General features: G+C 42.8%; 1 protein-coding gene across 2 annotated transcripts in view; it reads right to left on the reverse strand.

The window, feature by feature from the left end:
• RASA3 (RAS p21 protein activator 3) overlaps positions 1 to 19,399 on the reverse strand; it is a 161,426-nt gene that overhangs the window by 40,997 nt on the left and 101,030 nt on the right. For both annotated transcript variants that reach the window (XM_085888004.1, XM_085888005.1), the window contains 2 exons: positions 11,103 to 11,217; positions 10,616 to 10,690 (listed from right to left, as the gene is read on the reverse strand). In XM_085888004.1, coding sequence (XP_085744130.1) covers positions 10,616 to 10,690; positions 11,103 to 11,217 — 190 coding nt within the window. The remainder of the gene's footprint in view (positions 1 to 10,615; positions 10,691 to 11,102; positions 11,218 to 19,399) is intronic.

The following is a 19,399-nucleotide window of genomic DNA, read 5'->3' on the forward strand; positions in this document are numbered from 1 at the left end:
CCATGAATCGCCAATAATTCGACCGTGTGGCGTAGGGTTATTTGCCAACTTCAATATACCTAAATACCAACGCAGTCCAACTACCGAGGAATCACACCCTCGGCAGGCCTTGAGTGGAGCAAGCCGTTACCGTGCTTGAACCGTGTGTAACCCGAGCGGATGGTTACCGAGGTCCGTCGGTCCAAATGTACAATTACGGCAGCAACGGCCTTCCTAATCCCCAATACACACCGTGGCAAACCAATGGTAGAAAGGACAAGGACAAGCTGGTACATTCAACAAAAGGGGAATTTATTTACAACAATAATTGGGGAACGAGGGGAACATGTAAGGGCAGAGTTATCCAACTAAGCAATGCAAATAATGTACAGCAAAAAGCACTTAAGCATTCTACTTATCAGACAGGGCCCACGGACACACACACACACACGTTTTTTTTAAATTATTAATTATTCCGTTTAACTAGAGGTCATGTGCTTACCTGAGCGGGGAACGCGCCCTCGGCAAAGCACCAATATTATCTGATTAGATTTTAATTAGAGCGGCCGAGCGTTTTAACCGTTGGTGTGTGCCGACTATTTTTGGTCAAATCTGTGGTAATTACCACCCAGTCTATTTCGGTTCGGACAATGCTAGACCAATGGAAGGAAAGAACAAACACGGACAGGTTGGAAATCGACAAATGATTTATTAATAATAAATAAATAAATAAATAAAAAGAACCTTTTATTTTCTGAGGTAAATAAAGAACGAATTTCAAAGCAAAATCAATCAAAATGCCAGGAAAGAGACAAAGAGCAGATGCTTATCTGGGGGTCGACTTACAGCTAAGCACAGGCATGGGTACTCAACGGATCATTCAGGGGAAAGGGGGGGAGGGGGAAGAATCGCCTCGCTCACCAGAAAGTTGTCCGTGAAGCGAAAATGTCCTGAAATGCGTGCGTGCATGTCACGTCCGTCGTCAGCACCCAGCTTTGCCATGCACCCTCTCGCGGGGCAGCCTTGAACGCCAATCGAAGTCTGGAGGGCACCGATATCGTCCGTCACGGGTTTAGACCCTGGTGTTGTTTGTGACCGACCCGTGCCTCACTTGTTGGTGGCGTTGCTCACACCCACACTACACGCTCGCTTGCCAAAGCACTGGGAAAGACGAATTGTCTCGTCGGCGCTGGTCAGACACCCACTTCTTGCTCGCTTCTCTCGCCCTTTGCTTTTCCTCTCTCCTTTCGCTTTTTCTTTTTCCTCTCGCTTTTTCTCTACACACTTTTCTCAACTCTTTTTTCCTTACGCTTTTTTCTTCACACTTTTTTCTCCTCTTTTCGCCCAGAACATACGTCTCGCTCGTTTTTATATCTCCGGGCCATTGCCGCGGGGTTCCGTCCACCCCAAGCTCACCCCACCCCACTGGTGCACGGTTACCATGACGACCTGTGCGCTCCCAAAAAAGGCGGGCGTTGGAACTCACGAAAGATTGCCGCTGAGGAAGAATGGGGGCAGGCTTCAGAGCTCGTGAAAGAAATGTGTGTAAACGTGTCTGTCGTAAAGAAAAAAGCTTCCCATAAGAGAGGGGATTTATCCTTTACCCTTCTCAACGCATCACATTTAAGATCCCATTTGACATTGGGATGGGGCTAATCTGAACATACATTTAAGGAAATAACTGTCTGAGGACCTGGATGTGTGGATGCATTCATCAGACCGGATTCTAAAATCCGTAACAATGTATACACACATATATATATATATATATATACACACATATATACATATACACATATATACACATATATACATATACACATATATACATATACATACATATATAATATAATATATACACATATATAATATTATATATATGGATATTTAAACAGATGTTTGGTGTCACAAAACTTCAATATGGATAAAAACAAACACGACATAATAGTGACCGAAGCTTTTCGTGCTGCATTCTTAATAGTGGGGCAGATTAAGTTAGTATCCCACAAGAATCTTTCAGTTGATCGTACAAGCTCCAAATTTGGTATACATGTGCTCCAGGACCCATTCTCTCAGAAAAGTGCGTTACCCACGTTGAAAAACAAAATGGCCGCCATTTTTCAAGATGGCCGTCTCATAAAATAGGAAAAAGGGTTTTCAGTGCTAAACGTCTATAAATAGAAACATGCTATTGATCCAAATGTTAAATAGATTGTATTTTGACTGGAGAAATATATTTTGGCACTAATATTCGAAAATGGTTACCAGTTTTCAAGATGGTGGCCATTGCATGACTTAAAATCAGTACTTTTGTTGCTGTCTTACAAAATTATCACAGATATTGCTGGGCAACATCTGTGATCATGTATTGTGGTGATGCGGTCAAGCTCTATTACATTATGTGAATAAGAATGATGTTAAAGCACAACCAGGGCACACTGGTGACATCACTGCTGTGAGACTCAGCATGGGGTTCAGTGTCAGCTTATAGTGTACTATTTGTAGCTGGAGTTTACTAACCTAAACTGTAGTTTGTAGTATACTTGAGTGTCCCAAATGTTATCTAATAAGCCCCTGTATATATTTCAGCTAGAAGTATAGCTAGTTGTAGTATTACACTATTAGATAGCCGTGCCTGAATTGACAGGATGTGCAAGCGCGGGAGAGCCGAGCCAAGGGTAACGGGGCTTCAGTTACCTGGAAGGTGTACAGATCGCACGGGACTTAAATGGCACTGGATGAACGATCGGGCTTGGTGTAGGGCATTTGTATGTATGAACCTAGTTGTATCCCTTATCTCAATGTGCTTATGCATTTTGTACGGTTAGGTGGTAAAAGGATAAACCCTCGGCCTTAACCTGTTCAATATGTCCACTAATAATCAGTTGAGTTGTACTCCTAAAACTGACTGGAGGAAGTGTTGCCTCTGTCAGACTGATACAAAAGAAGAGTTGAAGTCTCCCCAACCCATTATGAGTGTAGTTCTGATGGTTATTCCATGATAGCAAAAAACCTACCACAATTTCAGGCAATCCACCAGTTACCGATCAGGTTAGACCAATCCAGATTGGATGAAGGAGGTGGTATTGAGGATACACTGAGGCGAAATAGTGCCAAGTACCACCAAAATTGTCACAAAATGTTTGACAGCTATAAACTTGAGAGTGCCACTAAAAGAGCAGCTGAAATTCAAAATGATCCAGGAGAAGGGCACTCAAAAATGCGAAGAACTAGCATGGAAGTGCAACGGTGTTTCCTATGTGAAAAGATACAACCAAAGTCAAAGTTGCGACAAGCCATGACCATGCAGCTAAATGAGAGGCTTAATGAATGTGCTCGCAATCTTAATGATGGCAAGCTTTTGGCTGTCTTGAGCGGTGGAGATGTGGTTGCCCTGGAACTGAAATACCACTACTCTTGCTTAACAGCTCTGTATCATAGAGGGAGGGCACATATTGCAGCCAAGAACAAAGAAAAAGTCCAGTCATCCCAAGAAAAGGAAGTCTTACCTTTGGTGTTCTCTGAATTTCTTACCTATGTCATTGAGACAAGAAACAGCAGTGATGGGCCTGTTTCGTTTAGACTTGCTAACTTGGTGAGTCTTTACAAGGAAAGACTTGAACAATTTGGAACAGATATACCTGATGTGAACTCTACCAGACTGAAAGAAAAGCTTTTGGCAGAGATAACTGCATTGGAAACCTACAAGGATGGACGTGATGTTTATCTGACATTCAAGAAGGATGTAGGTCCTGTCATGTCAGAAGCATCAACCTATTCTGATGCCATCATTCTCGCCAAAGCTGCCAAGATATTGCGTAGGCACATGCTTGATCACAAATGTAAATATGAGGGCAATCTTCATGAGACTTCAGTATACGATTCATTACCTCCAGCTTTGCTCCAATTTAGTAGGTAGGTGGATGGTGTCTGGACCAGAAGTTAGCGTGCTAATATCACAGTATGAGTTGGCGTCACTGGCCAAAGTGGCAAATGAAGATATCACGCACCATGAGCAAACCAGCCTATCTCAGAAATCCTTCTCTGACAAGGTCCAGAAATTGTTTGATGAAATGAAGGATCTGGGCAATCCTTTTCAGGAAGAATCAAAAGACCTGCTCACATTGGACTCAAAAAAACATCGTGCATCCCAGTACTGCTGAACTTGTAAGGACTCACCTTGAGAAAGGTAAAGTTGCCTTCCAAGAATTTTTCAATGGTCTGGGTGATGGAGCTTCCTTCTATAAGCCCATCAAAAAGAACAAAGCAGACTTCTTTCGCCAAGAGGCAGCTGCAACTTCTGGCGACATGAAGCAGCAGGTACTCAAAGATGATTGCCGTCTGCTCTCGCAACTCTTTATATCCTGCCAAGCACGAGAGTGTGACCTGCTTGAGTTTTTCCAACATGAAAACCAGTCTTTCCCTGCGGCGCTGAGTGACAGGGGGAAACTCCACACTGGTCAGAAGTCACAACTTGCAAAAATTCTGGAAGCTACAGTTACTCCTCCCGACACTAGACCAGGATGTGATGCTGTTATCATTGATGGGTCCTCTCTTGTGTATTCATTGCCGCCAAAGACATCAAAGACCTTTGAGGAATATGCTGTCCTAGACGTGGTTCCAAAGATTCAGATGTACTCATCGAATTTTGCGAGGACAGACATAGTTTTTGATGTTTATTGGACTTCCAGCCTGAAGGCTGAAACAAGATCAAAGAGAGGCAAAGGGGATCGACGCCGAGTGATGAAGAAAACCAAGCTGCCACCTAACTGGAAAAGTTTCCTGAGAGACAACAACAACAACAAGAAGACAGAGCTCTTTGGGTTCCTTGCTGATAAGATAGTGACCATGTGTCCTGACAATGTCGTTGTTGTGACCAAAGGAGATCAGGCTCTTTGCAAAAGATCCATCAGTCTTGATGGCTTAAGTCCTTGTAACCACGAGGAAGCCGACTCCAGAATCTTCACTCATGCTCTTCATGCAGCAAAGCAACAGATGACGTCTGTGTTGATTAAAGCATGTGACACAGATATTCTCGTTGTTGCAGTCAGTGTTTTTGCTACCCTCCAAGATGCAGGCATGGAAATGCTGTGGGTTGAATTTGACCAGGGTCAGTTCATTAAGTGGTTGCCAATTCATGACATGGTGGCGAATCTTGGCCCAGACAAATCCAGTGGCATGCTGTTCTTTCACGCCTTCACTGGCCGTGATATTCTGTCAGCTTTTTGTGGAAAAGGCAAAAAAACTGCATGGCAGGCGTGGGAGGTTTACCCTTAAGTGACTCCCGTCTTCAAGCAGTTAAGTCAGTACCCACCAGTCGTGGAAATGCAGACTACAACATCCTTGTGAAGTTTGTCATCACCATGTATGACAAGAACAGCACTATGGACAAAGTTGATGAGGCAAGACTGGACTTGTTCGCTCGGAAGCAAAGGTCTTATGATGGCATTCCACCGACAAGCGCAGCTCTCATACAGCATGTCAAACGGTCTGCCTACCAAGCAGGCTGCATATGGGGCCAGGCAACAGTGTGCAAAATGCAAACTGAAAGCCCTGCTAACTGGGGGTGGCAGAAAGATGGTGAGGTCTGGCAAGTCTTTTGGACGACCCTTCCACCCATTACCCAGAGTTGTCAGCAGTTAACAAAATGTGGCTGCAAGACGGAATGCCAATTGCAATGTAAATGTTATCGCTTCAGTCTCAAGTGTACACAGTTGTGTACATGCAAATGTGAGGACTAAATGATTGACTAATCCACCACGTGAATCAAAAGATATGCTATATTATTGTTAGATATGCTGCTATATATGCTATATTATTGTTCATTTTTTACTTTTTGCAAAATGTAGCGCTAAAAGAGCCCGTCATCATTTAATTCCGGCTATATCATCTTAGTTTTCAATAATTACGATTTTGGAAGTGCAGAAATGGATTTTTCTAACTCAAAAACATATTTCGATGCATAGAATGTTAAAATAGCATTATTCCCTCAAAATTTAGCTCAAACACAGATTCAAACCACTTCAAATGGCGGCCATGTTGAAAAATGGCGGCCATTTTGTTTTTCAACGTGGGTAACATACTTTTCTGAGAGAATAGGTCCTCAAGCACATGTATACCAAATTTGGTGCTTGTACCACCAAGTGAAAGATTATTTCAGTAATCTGATGCACTATAAAGGTAAAAATTGCAGTAAGTGAAGGAGGAAGTGAAGGTGCGTGCTTTGTACGCAAGTCTCAATAAGGTAGACACCGATTGGTTCAACTGTAATAACGTCACGGTTAAACCGAACGCCCATTGGTCGGCTCATCATCTTCACCTCAAGCTTCCATTGGCTGGAGCAGAGTTCATTGATGATTGATGAGCCGACCAATGGGCGTTCGGATTAACCGTGACGTCATTATGGTTGAACCAATCAGTGTCTACCTTATTGAGACTTGCGTATAAAGCACACACCTTCACTTTCTCCTTCACTTGCTGCGATTTTTACCCTGAAGAGTGCAGCACGAAAAGCTTCGGTCACTATTATGTCGTGTTTGTTTGTATCCATATCGATATATATGTATATATATATATATATATATATATATATATATATATATATATATATATATCCACTACGGACACTGAATTAACAGGAAGTGAAAGGAAATCAACATCTCTTAGTCTCAATCTACAGATATTTCTCGTATTTCTCTCTTTCTAAGAGTCCAATTTGCATTCAGAAACAGAACCATTTTGAAATTGCCACTCATTCATCTAAATGCTGAAAATCATGTTAAAAAGGCTATTTAATTTACACATTTTGTGCAAGTAACACAAGGTTAAAAGTGCCCGGAGAGCAGAAAAGGGTCACTGAAAATGCACACACAGCGCATGCACAAAAGACCTAGTTTAACATTCATATGTCATTTTGAAAGTCACGTATTGCAGGTTGTTAGTGATTACAATGTTTAAAATATGGTTTCACATGCATTATTAGGAGGTCGACACTGAAAAGGCTCGTATGTAGAATGAGGTAGAATTTAGTGTTCGCATGGACTTATTGTACAACATGAACCAATAATAATTATCCATTGACAAAATTGTGCAAAGATGTTGTTTCCCTGACCAAATTAAACATGAAGTGGCATAAACACTATATAAAGCATTCTGGGTTAATTCAACATTGTGACCAACCTGCAATATGCATGTATGTATGGTCAGGTGTGCTATGGAACAGTGCTGCGTCATCAAGTTACTTGTCAAGGTGAAAATCAAACAAGTTGAAATTCACATGAGACTGTGCACGATTTGACGATGCTCGTCATTCGTACAAATGTTCCTGAAGGAATGACAGGGTATTGGAATCAGTCTGTCTGTCAGTAAGTGAGTGTGCATGCGTGCAAGTCCAGATGCAGACCAAGTTTAATCTAGCACCCCCCGTGACCAATTTTCATATTGCATCCCAATCGGCCCTAAACAGTTCAGCAACATTGTCTAATGTCACCACAATATTTTTCCATTGAATTTAACCACAAGGTGATTTGTACTTTGAAAATGGATAATGTCAAAGTAATCTGCAACTGTTTCTTGATCATTTTCAAGACTATGTTCATTATGCCAAAGTTATAAATGATAAATATTTTGTTTTATAATTTTAGTGAGAAATGTTCATCATTCTGACCTGGAACAGACTGCTGTCACTAAAGCAAACAAACGTGGTGATCAGCCAATCTGGGAGAACCGTTGGATTATTGTAACGAGGAATTGCAAAACTGAATGTCTGAGTTGGAAATGTAGAAACAATCATGAAATTTAATGAGGTTATCGTGCAAGGTGTGTCCCAATTTGATTAAACGGCAACTCATGTGGCCATTGCATCAGAGCTCCTGGAACACTACCAGAAGGTGAGAGATGATAGCTTGAAGAAGATTGTGGCATGTGATGAAAACCAGGTCCATCAAGCTAGTCAAAACGAGTCAGCATGGCGAGGAGACATTCTTGTTCTGTGCCACCAAGATTAGCTGGAAAGCTTAAAACAAATGCTTTGGGGCCTCAACATTTTTAAACTGGAAAGGCACTAGGTGGAGCATATACCTCTGACAGGCTGAACAGTTTACTTTTTGTAAATCTAACCAGCTTATTTTTGTCACCGGGTCAACTCCTCAACCAAGTTTTGTCATAACCAGTCCACAACTTTTTGAAATATCATGCCACATATCATTTTTAGTCGTATCTCTCAATAGTGAAGAATCACTTAAAGAATTCTAGTAATCAGATCTGGATCCAGATCTCACCAAAATTGAATCAATTCGTCCTTGTCACACATCCAACATGGCCACCAAATCCCATCCATAACCTTTTGAGTTATCCTGCTCACAGACAGAGAAACAAACAAACAGACAAGCCGGTAGGCGACATGGGTGGTCGCTAGACTAAGGCGAATTTGAAATAAGTAGATAAGACAACATATCAGATGGCATTTTTGCCGTTCGTTGTTCCATATAGGAACATGACGAGCAACTGTCCATTCATCATGTGTGTTCGATTCCCTAACCCTACATTCGGGAATCCCAACGCGAACATTGGGGTGAAAGCATATAGTAATATAATTGCATACTAGTCATACAGTTTTTGATGGATCGGGCTGAAGATTTTTGACAAAGAGGTTGATTATAGTGCGCATAAAAGCATGGAAGCCGATTTTTGATTTTCGAAAAAAAAAATATTTTCAGATTTTTTTCAAAAATTTCAGTCTCGGTGCTAGGCAACGGTGGCGTCCATTGCAACAGTGCTCAAAAGCATACAACTAGATCCTGGTATGAACCTACCAGTCAAGTTTCATCAAAATCAGTTGACTCCTCTGGCCTCCAGAGCTGTCCATTCCATATAAACAAACAGACAGACATACAGACAGACGGAAAACCTGAGACTAAGGGTAGTCTAGCGACCACCCAACAGGTGTGAAAACATAACCTCCGTCCACCTTCGGTGGCAGAGGTTATTTATGTGAGATCTATTGAACATGGGAAAAGCATCAATGCACAGCATTGCGGTGACATGCCACACAATGGAGTGACAAACGGAATGCATAAGCGACAGACAGGTGTGTCTTTACTGGGTAATAATGCTTACCCTTACAAAGCGCATGTGACCACAAAGACACAAGTGGAGATGTTTTCAGAAGTTCAAAATTATCCCCCACAGAGTGCAGACTCGTCACCGTGTGATTTTCATCTCTTTAAACTACTTAAAGAACGTCTTGAGGAGCCACATTAAGTTTACAGATGATGAAGGTATCAAAGCCCAGGTCCAAAAATGGCTACATACTCATCCAAAATACTTATATGCAGGTGTCATGAACGCATGGCTTCAACGATGTGGAAATGTAAGCATTGCAATACTTTGACAAATGGATGAAGTTTCATCAACCTCTGGATTTTTATTTTTCTGAAATTAAATGTCCATGTCAATGTTTGAATTACCTTCATAGGTGACAGTGTGGTTTTATTATGGGAGAATACAGATAGAGTGTGAGGAAGTGAGGAAAAATAATAAGCAGAAACAGGTGGCTAAAGCAGTGTGCCAGTCACAACCAAGCACATCGAGAGTAGGTTGACCAATGCACAACCTGTGGGGGAATAGAATACCTTTGGTTGTTTCCCGCTATGCTTCGTTTATGAAATCTCACTCTCAGACTCACACTCTAGTCTCTTAGGTGATAATGGTAAATGTTCATTGTATGGCAACTCAGGCATATTAGAGCACACATTTGTAGGTTGTGAGAAGGTTTGACAAGATAATTTGTATCACCTGAAAGTCGGCAGAAAGTTACAAGAGCGTGTAATTCTTATATCCCAAAGGCTCCCAAGAATTCTTAACAGATTATGTTTGTGTTCAAGATGGTGTTGAAAGCCAAGCAGCCAGGTTGAAAGAGGGGGTGGAGCAAGTGAGGCATGACTGCGAGGCTGACTGTGAGGATGCTAGTGAAGAATCTTGATGTCTTGCTAGCTGTGACAGCCAAGATTGCAGCAATCAGAAGACTGCTTATTTGGGAATATGGCAAATGTGAGTCTGGACATCGTCTTGAGATGTGGTCATGATCCCAACTGCCCAATTAATGGCTGTCTGTCAGTAGTGTGTAATGCGCAGCTGAATGCCACTGATATCAATAGCAGAGAGGATGAGGGGCAGAAGTTGTGTACTGCAAATAACATGGATTGTAATCAAACGCTATATACTGTATCATCAAAGACAAACTAATAAATAAGCATAATCGGACAAATAATGCAAATGCTTATGCAAACGAAGCGTCTTCAAGACTATTCTCTTTAACAATAGTCGACTGTCGTGGTATTCTGGGTATTTAAAAATGTGTACCTCAACGCAGGAGGAGAATATTAGGCCGATCAAAACCTGTGCTAGTACTGCCAACTTATGTTTGATTGGCCTTGCTCTACCCTCTTTAAATGCTGAGCGTCAAGCAAGGAAGCAGCATGTACTGTTTTGAAAGTCTTTGGTACGACTCGGCCAGGGTTAGAACCACCGACCTACCAAATTCAGAGTGGTCGCTCTAACCGTTATACCCCAGAGTCGGCCATTTATTTCAAAATTTAACCGGATTCACTCGAACCATAAATTGTATCTTACACACCACGTTAGCATCCAGATTTTCACTGTCCTTCAACTTCACAGGGTCGATCTCGCACAATTTGTGCTCCTCACAAATCTGCCAGAAACAAATGGAAGAGAGTCTGTGATTAAGCTTTGCAAGGTTAATGACAGCAACGCATGGTGACACAATGCTCAGTTTCAGACTCAAAGCAGAGAATCAATTGGTTAACAAAGGCTGAAATTATTATTTTATTTTCTATTGTATTTTTCAAAATCATATTGTATTAAAAATCGAATCTTGGACGCATTTATGCCTGCCAATTAAGGTATATATAAATTAATGCATCAATGCTCCAAAAATGTAAAGTTGTTCAGATATTTACTTAAAGATGTAAAGGTCATTTGAGTGTTACAGGAAAATGGTGAGATTTTTAGGTGACATAAACTCTTGTTGCATGCTTAAAAGTTTAAATCAGTTAATCACGGCTGTAATGAATGCACACACATGTACAGTTCACTATACGTACCATATCCACAACAGGTTTTAGAATGAGTTGCAAGTAAGGAATTCCAGTCTGCTTCATCACTTCATCGATGCATTTGGATGCCAGTGAGTTTCCACGGAAGATTGTGTTTGCGTCTCTGTTATGCAAGCGACACAGACACGTATATAGTTTTACTATCTATTCCTTTAGGCACAGTCGGAATCTATTTAACAAGGCGTGTAGTTAAGGACCGGGCAATGTCTGGATTAAAATCTGTAATTGAAACTATACCCAAAGAGGTGAACAAAGTACACCTGCCTGTGCAACCAACCTCCACACTCTCTTCAATCCCATTCTTCCCTCCAGATCTTCAAGACAGCTGTTCACCACCATCTCAGATCATCTCCTATTTAAAACCATGATCTTTTTTACTTTCGTTAACCCCCCCCCCTTCCTCCATCCAAATTTCCAGTTTTCCCTCCTGAGTTTCTTTCTGTATCCATCCTGTCCACCTCTCCAATCTCCCTCTATCTTGGTCTTCATCTCTGCTGTTGGATGCACCTGAGCTCAATTTGGAGTGTCATAGCAAAGGGGTTGAACACTTATTGACACAAGACTTTTCAGATTTTCATATTTAATTAATTTGAAAAAAAATTCTAAAAGCATGTTTTCACTTTGTCATTATGGGGTATTTTTTCGAGATTTGTAGTAATATTTTTAAAATTTTAATCCATTTTAAATTCATGCTGTAACAACAAAATTTGACAAAAGTCGAGGGGTGGAACTTTCTGGAAGCATTTGAGATAAATTTAATATATGCAGGAAATGGGGATGTACTGTAACATCTTTCTTCATGCCTACCAATAAAATAAAATGCACATATAAGGGAGAATATCTGTCTCAAGCCTAATTGTAGCATCTCATTGACATTTGCTATTTTTAATGATGACAAATGGAAACATGTACAGAAGGTTAGGGTGCAGATCAGAGCCCTTAAAGCTCCCATGACACCCAAAACTTTCTGGTTATTTATATATTAACTTGACCTTCCTCGTGAAGAAATCACCCATGTTTTTTTTTAATCAAAAATGGGATAATTAGACCAATATTTCGATCATTTCTGGTGATTTTCACAACTTGCTATGCCCCGCCCCTTAAAAAAGTTGACGTCAGCGAACCGCAGCGTTGACGTCACATGCAGAAACTCGCACAGAGTGGATTGACTCGAGATCTCTAGAGTCCAGACTAGTCCGATAAATCCGTCGTCCGTCCGACTTGGCCGATAAATCCGTCGTCCGTCTGACTAGGCCGATAAATCTGACTTGCTGAAGCTTTCTTTTATTATTCTCTTTTCTTAATTGTTTTCTACTGGTGCTACATGACGACAGTAGGAATAAAATAAATAAAAATGCAACAGAACGTCAGATTTATCGGACGACTCAAGATAATTGTGTCGCAAGGTGTGTTCTGCACACAAGTTTTCATCGCATCCAGACAGCGAGGTTGCTTCGTTTTATGCGGGGAGAGATACGGCCAATGACATGCGCTGGCCTTGCTTGCGATTCATTCGCCGCGGAGAAACATGTCCGCTGCGCTGTGCTGTTTACGTCACCTCACTAAAATATTTCTGATATCGAGCAGTATGCAAGTCAAATTTACATTATTGAATTACGAATAGGATTTTGTCTAACCAGCTGTTATTGCCAAGTCTTCCTTCGATGTCCTCCCAATCATCATGAACGCTGGGAATTTCATCGCCAGTTTCCTCTGCTTGTCCTGCTTTGGGCTCGAACTGCTAAGGCCATATTTCATTTCCAGCTGCCTGAACTTCACCTCCCGCGACAACGTTATCCGACAATTCTCCATGTGATTCAGATCAAAATCCTTCATTTCTCTCACACTCACTGTCGCTACCAGACAAATCAAAGTCCATGTCATCCATTATTCAAAAGCAAATGTTCGATTTCTTTTAAAGCAGAAATGAACGAAGCGATCGAGTCGACCAATCGAATGTGGAAACACACAGAAAGCCAATATTCAGTGGATATAGAATCACGTAGAACACCAACCCAAATAATTTATGTGCAGCCTTTGTCAAACTGCAGTTGACGTCATGTGGGTTACACCCCTTTCAGTAGAATTTTTAGGGGCGTTCCCAAAGAGGTTTGTTTTTTTAATTTTACATTTTACAGAATGAGTATTGTGAAAAAATTGTCAGATCTGAAATCACGATGAAAAACTCCTATAGGACATATATATATATATATATATATATATATATATATATATATATATATATATATATATATATATATACACACAAACATATACATATATATATATATATATATATATATATATATATATATATATATGAAATTTCAGTACTTTTGGGTGTTATGGGACCTTAAAAGAAGATGCTACCATCTCTGCAATGCATTAATTAATAAAGCAAGTAACAGATGTGGACACTTGGTTGATTTTATCCAACGCTTAGCCCACTTCTGAAAAAGACTAGGTCATTGTGTGTCATTAACCTGGATAAATTCTAAATTCCTGCAATGGGTTGTACTTGATTAGGCTCCTTATGATCCTTATGATGGGTAACAACCTGTGTAGGGTTACTTGATACTTGGAAATGGACATAGGCTGTTTCTATATTTTTAGCATGATAGAAAAGAATAACTACGAGAATGGTACTCAGTTAAGCGCTTACTTCTGCCAGGCTGAACAGTTTACGTTATTTTCTCCCACTGATAGGCTGGATTGACATCCGGACCATTCGTCCACACCAAAATCTAATAGGTTTGTTTTTGTCACATACCCAACTCATCCACCAAGTTTTGTCATAATCCTTCCACAACATTTTTGAAATATCGTGCGAGATATCATTTTTGGTCCCATCTCTCAATGGTCAGGTCAGGTTAGATCTGTGACCTGCTACAGGTACCATGTAAACCTGTACTAACCTGTTCCATGGTCGGGTTGTCGGCGACTAAACCGTCTCCCCCACCAGATTTTCTGGTGAGGAGGGTGTTTGGATATGGACACCCAGCAGGATTAAAAACAAAACCTGTCAAAGGGCGGAGGAGCTCCTTGTGAGCCAACGGCCATCCATATCTCGTGCCCAACTGTGTTTGCGGATGTCCTCCTGCAGTTGGGTTACTTTTTTATTAGGAGGTTGGTGGCAGGATTTGCACTCCGGCCACCGTAAAACCCTTCATTCCGCAAAACACAAAAACGCAAAAAAAATCTGAAAACCCACTCCGTGGGAGTACCTCCTGTGCAGCTTCCCTTCGCAGGGCAGCTCACCGGATGACGGGATTGGGGCAAAGCCTTCGGGACCCCCAATCTTTGATGATAGGAGGGAAACCACGGGGTAACAACCCTGGGTCAGATTGCGGGAGAGTGTGTCGGAGTGGTGCTGAGGTGTCGTTCACCAGACGGCGGTCTCCTTGGGTTAACCTGAGGCGGTCCCTTCGGGTGGGTGCCTGGAATGTCCTATCCCGAAGAGAGGATGATCACCTGTCTCTGTTATCATCTGAGCTCAAGCGTTTGGACATCGGGATTGCAGCTCTCTCTGAGGTTCGGAGACCGGATTGCGGCGAGATAATGGTGGGTGGTTACACCTACTATTGGTCTGGTCGCTCTGATGGTTACCATACCCAAGGAGTTGCTGCAGCTGTGTCCAATAAGCTGACCCCAATGATAATTGAGGTAACACCGGTCAACGAGCGTATTATGAGATTAAGGATTCGTCACTCCTTAGGTGTCATTTCCCTGGTCTCTGTTTATGCTCGGACTGAGGCGAGTAATCTCACTGTGAAGGATGCATTCTATGCCATGCTCGAGTCTGTGGTTGATCAGTGCCCCAGACGAGATACCCTTCTAGTCTTGGGGGATTTCAATGCATCGACTGGAACTGATAAGGATGTTATGAGATGTGTGTTGGTCCCCATGGGTCTGGAACTATGAACCAGAACAGCACCAAGTTCCTTGACTTTGCAAGAAGTCATGGACTGAGGGTGGCTGGTTCATGGTTTCAGCGCCTACAAGTTCATCGCTGGACTTGGTATTCCAACGCTGGCGGTGTGGCAAAGGAGAGTGACCATGTCCTCATTGACAGTTGCTGGAGGATGATCCAGAACTGCAGGGTCTACCGGAGTGCTCAGTTCCTCAATACTGACCACAGGCTTGTTGTAGCAACTCTAAAGCTGCACCTTAAATCCTGGAGAATGGTACCATCCCAGCCGAGGCTGGATGTTGGCAAGCTCAGGGATGAGAGAGTAGCTGAGGAGTTTGCGAACCGGCTGAGTGGACATTTGGGGGGTCTGGGTGCTTTGGGGGGTCCTGAAGAGTTGTGGAGTGCCTTCAAGACCACCGTCCTTGATGTTGCCGGTGGATGTCTTGGAACTCACCGCAGGGTAAAGAAGAATTTTATTCCTCAAGGGACACTGGATACCATTGACCAGTCGCAGGGCCAGGCTGAATAGCAGAGCTGAGCTGTTCAGGGAGCTGAGGCGTAAAACTGTACGTGCACTGAGGGTGGACAAGGAGGCCTATGTGCGAGGAATCTGTGAGGGGGTAGAGCATCACCTGTGGACAGGTGATTCTCGTCCCGCTTACAGGGGAATTCGCGCATTGCGTTCATCCAAGCCCATCCCTCGGAGCACTGCAGTTAGAGCAGAGAGTGGTAGGCTCTTGACAGAGGAGTCTGAAGTGAAGGCCCGCTGGGCCGGTTACTTTGAGCAGTTGTACTGGGCTGATCCCCCAGCTGTCGAGTTGGACGGCAAGGGTGTTACAATCCCTGTTGCTGACCCTCGAATCAACTGTGGTCCACCTTCGCTTGTGGAAACACGGGCTGCGGTGAACCGGTTGAAACGGGGCAAAGCTCCAGGGATCTGTGGCATCCATGCTGAACTTCTCAAGGCTGGTGGAAATGCTGCACTCGTGTCATTGCAAGCAGTTTTGTGCTCTGCCTGGAACACAGGCATCATCCCAACTGATTGGAAGAGGGGCCTTGTTGTTCCTCTCTGGAAAGGGAAGGCTGATCGCCAAGACTACAACAACTACCGAGGGGTGACGCTGCTCTCAGTGCCGGGCAAGGTCTTTGCTTGGATAATTCTTGATAGGGTTCGCCACCATCTGCTTGAGCACCAGCGTCCAGAGCACTCAGGCTTTACACCAAAGAGGTCAACGATTGACCGTATCCTTGCTCTTCGTGTCCTCACCGAACGCAGCCGAGAGTTTTGGCAGGGGATGCTTGCAGCCTATGTTGATCACTATAAAGCGTTCAATTCAGTGAATCGGGATGTCCTCTGGACGATTCTTGGTCTTCGTGGGTGCCACCAAAACTGATCGATCTGATGTCTGAACTCTACTCTGGTACTGAGAGTGCTGTGAAGTGAGGTGGTACCATCTCTGACTTATTTCCAGTTGTTACTGGAGTTCATCAGGGATGTGTACTTGCCCCCACACTTTCCAGCACTTGTATGGACTGGATTTTAGGGAGGATGTCAGAGAGATCAAGCTGCGATGCATCGTTTGGGAATGTCAAGATCTCGGACCTTGATTTTGCAGATGATGCAGTCATCTTTGCGGAGACATTAGATATCCTTTTGGCGGCCCTTGAGGTGCTGAATGAGGAGTCGGAGCCGCTGGGATTACAGGTTTCTTGGGTCAAAACTAAGATCCAGGCTTTTGGTGACATCTTGGATGCTGCTGTCCTGTCTGTGTCTGTTTGTGGTGAGGATGTTGAGGTCGTGGAGAGATTCACTTACCTTGGCAGTGATAGTCATGTCTCTGCTGGCTGTGAGTCAGAGGTCAATAGACATCTGGGTCGGGCCTGGGGAGTCATGGATTCACTGGATCATGGGGTGTGGCGCTGCCGGTACCTGTGCGGGAGGACGAAAGTCCGAGTCTTCAGGTCCTTGGTACTTTCAGTCTTGCTCTATGGATGCGAGACTTGGACTCTGACCAAGGATCTGAGACGGAGACTTAATTCCTTTGGTACCAGGTCCCTTCGGAGAATCCTTGGCTCTCGCTGGTCGGATTTTGTGTACAACGAGCGGTTGCTGAGAGAGACTTGGATGAGATTTGTTACCTGCATAGTCCGTGAGCGTCAGTTGCGGCTGTATGGACATGTGGCTCATTTTCCTGACGCTGATCCTGCTCACCAGATTCTCTTAGCGGGGGAGTCTCGTGAGTGGAGGAGGCCAGTGGGCCGACCATGTGCCTCTTGGTTGCAGCAGGTTGACCATCATCTCAAGGAGATGGGGATGGGCCTGGCATCTGCCTGGGGGATGGCCAGACGGAGGCCCCTGGAGTACCGGCGGAAAGTGGACGCAGCGACGTGCTGTTCAGGCACATGCTCCCATACTTGACCTGACCCTCAATGGTGAAGCATCACTTTGAAAATTAAAAAAAAAAGTTTCCAGATCCTGATCTTCATTTTCATTAAAATTTAATCAGTTCATCCTTGTCACACACCCAACCTGTCCACCAAATTTCGGCCGAATCCGTCTGTAACTTTTTGAAATGTCCTGTTTACAGACAGACAGACAGACAGACAAACTAAACAAAGAAACATGGGAGAAAACATAACTTCTGTCCATATTAGTTTGCAAAGGTAATTCTCCTGCCCCCCGGAGGGAGGGAGCGGGATATTGTAATCGTCCGGTTTGTTTGTCTGTTTGTTACTTACGAAATCTAAAGATTTCGCAAGTATATTGATGACTTCCGTTTCTGTTTGTTTGGGTGTTTGTTTGTAGGCACGATAACTCGAGAACGGAAGAAGCTCCCAATGTCAAATTACACCACGTGATTCAGGAGGGTGATGGCTCGTGCTGATTAGATTTTGGTCAAAATCGGTCGAAGGTCAAGGTCACAGTGAGGTCAAACATAATTCCGTAAATTCATGTGGAGAAATGGAGTATTTTTGCTTCGCTCGACGTTATGAGTTCGTTTTAACTTCGATTTTAATTTTGCCTTCGGTTTTTGCGATTGCTGAGGACGCCTCAAACTCGGTTGTCGAAATTCTGGTAAAAATCGGATGTTTTGGAGACGTTTTTAGATTGTATAAAAAATATTTCACTCAACGCGTCACGGGTCGTCCCATGATGCAGTGCACTCGAGCAGACGCGTCGTTGAGTGACGTTAAGGCTTTGCGTGGAGAAATGGAGTATTTTTGCTTCGCTCGACGTTATGAGTTCATTTTAACTTCGATTATAATTTTGTCTTCGGTTTTTGCAATCGCTTTGGACGCTTAAAACTTGGTTGTCGAAATTCTGGAACAGCGATGAATAACTGATATATATATATAATAAATAATAAGTCTTTTATCAGATTCTTCTGAAAAGTAATACACCTATTATCTGGCATATCCTGCTGGTACTGAATCACTTTTTTAAAAATAAAAACAAAAAAATGGAATTTTTATAAGAAATCTAGTGTTTGTCTGGGACTCATTATCTGCAAACCACAGTGTAAAATCGTAGACCACAATGAATTCAGAATTCAAGCTCGCCTTGGGCTTCTGACTGATTCATGCTTTTATTAGACAAGGTCAGAGGTCAAGTTGACGATTTCGTAAGTACCAGTCTATGACTGCTTGTTTGTTTGTAGGCATGATAACTCGAGAACGGAAGAAGTTACAATGTCAAATTACACCACATGATTCAGGAGGGTGATGGCTAGCGCTAATTAGATTTTGGTCAAAATCGGTCAAAGGTCAAGTTGACGATTTCGTCAGTACCAGTCTATGACTGCTTGTTTGTTACTTACGAAATCTAAAGATGTCATAAGGATATTGATAACTTCCGTTTCTGTTTGTTTGTTACTTACGAAATCTAAAGATTTCTGTGACATTGGTGTGACATTGGAACGGAAGAAGCCATCAATGTCAAAGTTGACATGTCCATACAGCCGAAATCTAAAGATTTCGTCAGTACATTAATGCCTTCCGTTTCTGTTTGTTGTTTGTTTGTTTGTTTGTTTGTAGGCACGATAACTCGAGAACGGAAGAAGCTACCAATGTCAAATTACACCACGTGATTCAGGAGGGTGATGGCAAGTGCTGATTAGATTTTGGTCGAAATCGGTCAAAGGTCAAGGTCACAGTGAGGTCAAATATCTGATTTTTGATGGTTTGGTGCAGATAACTCGAGAACGGAAGAAGCTACCAATGTCAAATTACACCACGTGATTCACGCGGGTGATGGCTCATGCTGATTAGATTTTGGTCAAAATCGGTCAAAGGTCAAGGTCACAGTGAGGTCAAATATTCGATTTTTGATGGTTTGGTACAGATAACTCGAGAACGGAAGAAGCTACCAATGTCA

Source organism: Eptatretus burgeri, chromosome 7, assembly GCF_056783735.1.
Source record: "Eptatretus burgeri isolate ZD-2024b chromosome 7, Ebu_testis_v1, whole genome shotgun sequence".
In the NCBI taxonomy this organism is placed as follows: Eukaryota; Metazoa; Chordata; class Myxini; order Myxiniformes; family Myxinidae; genus Eptatretus; species Eptatretus burgeri.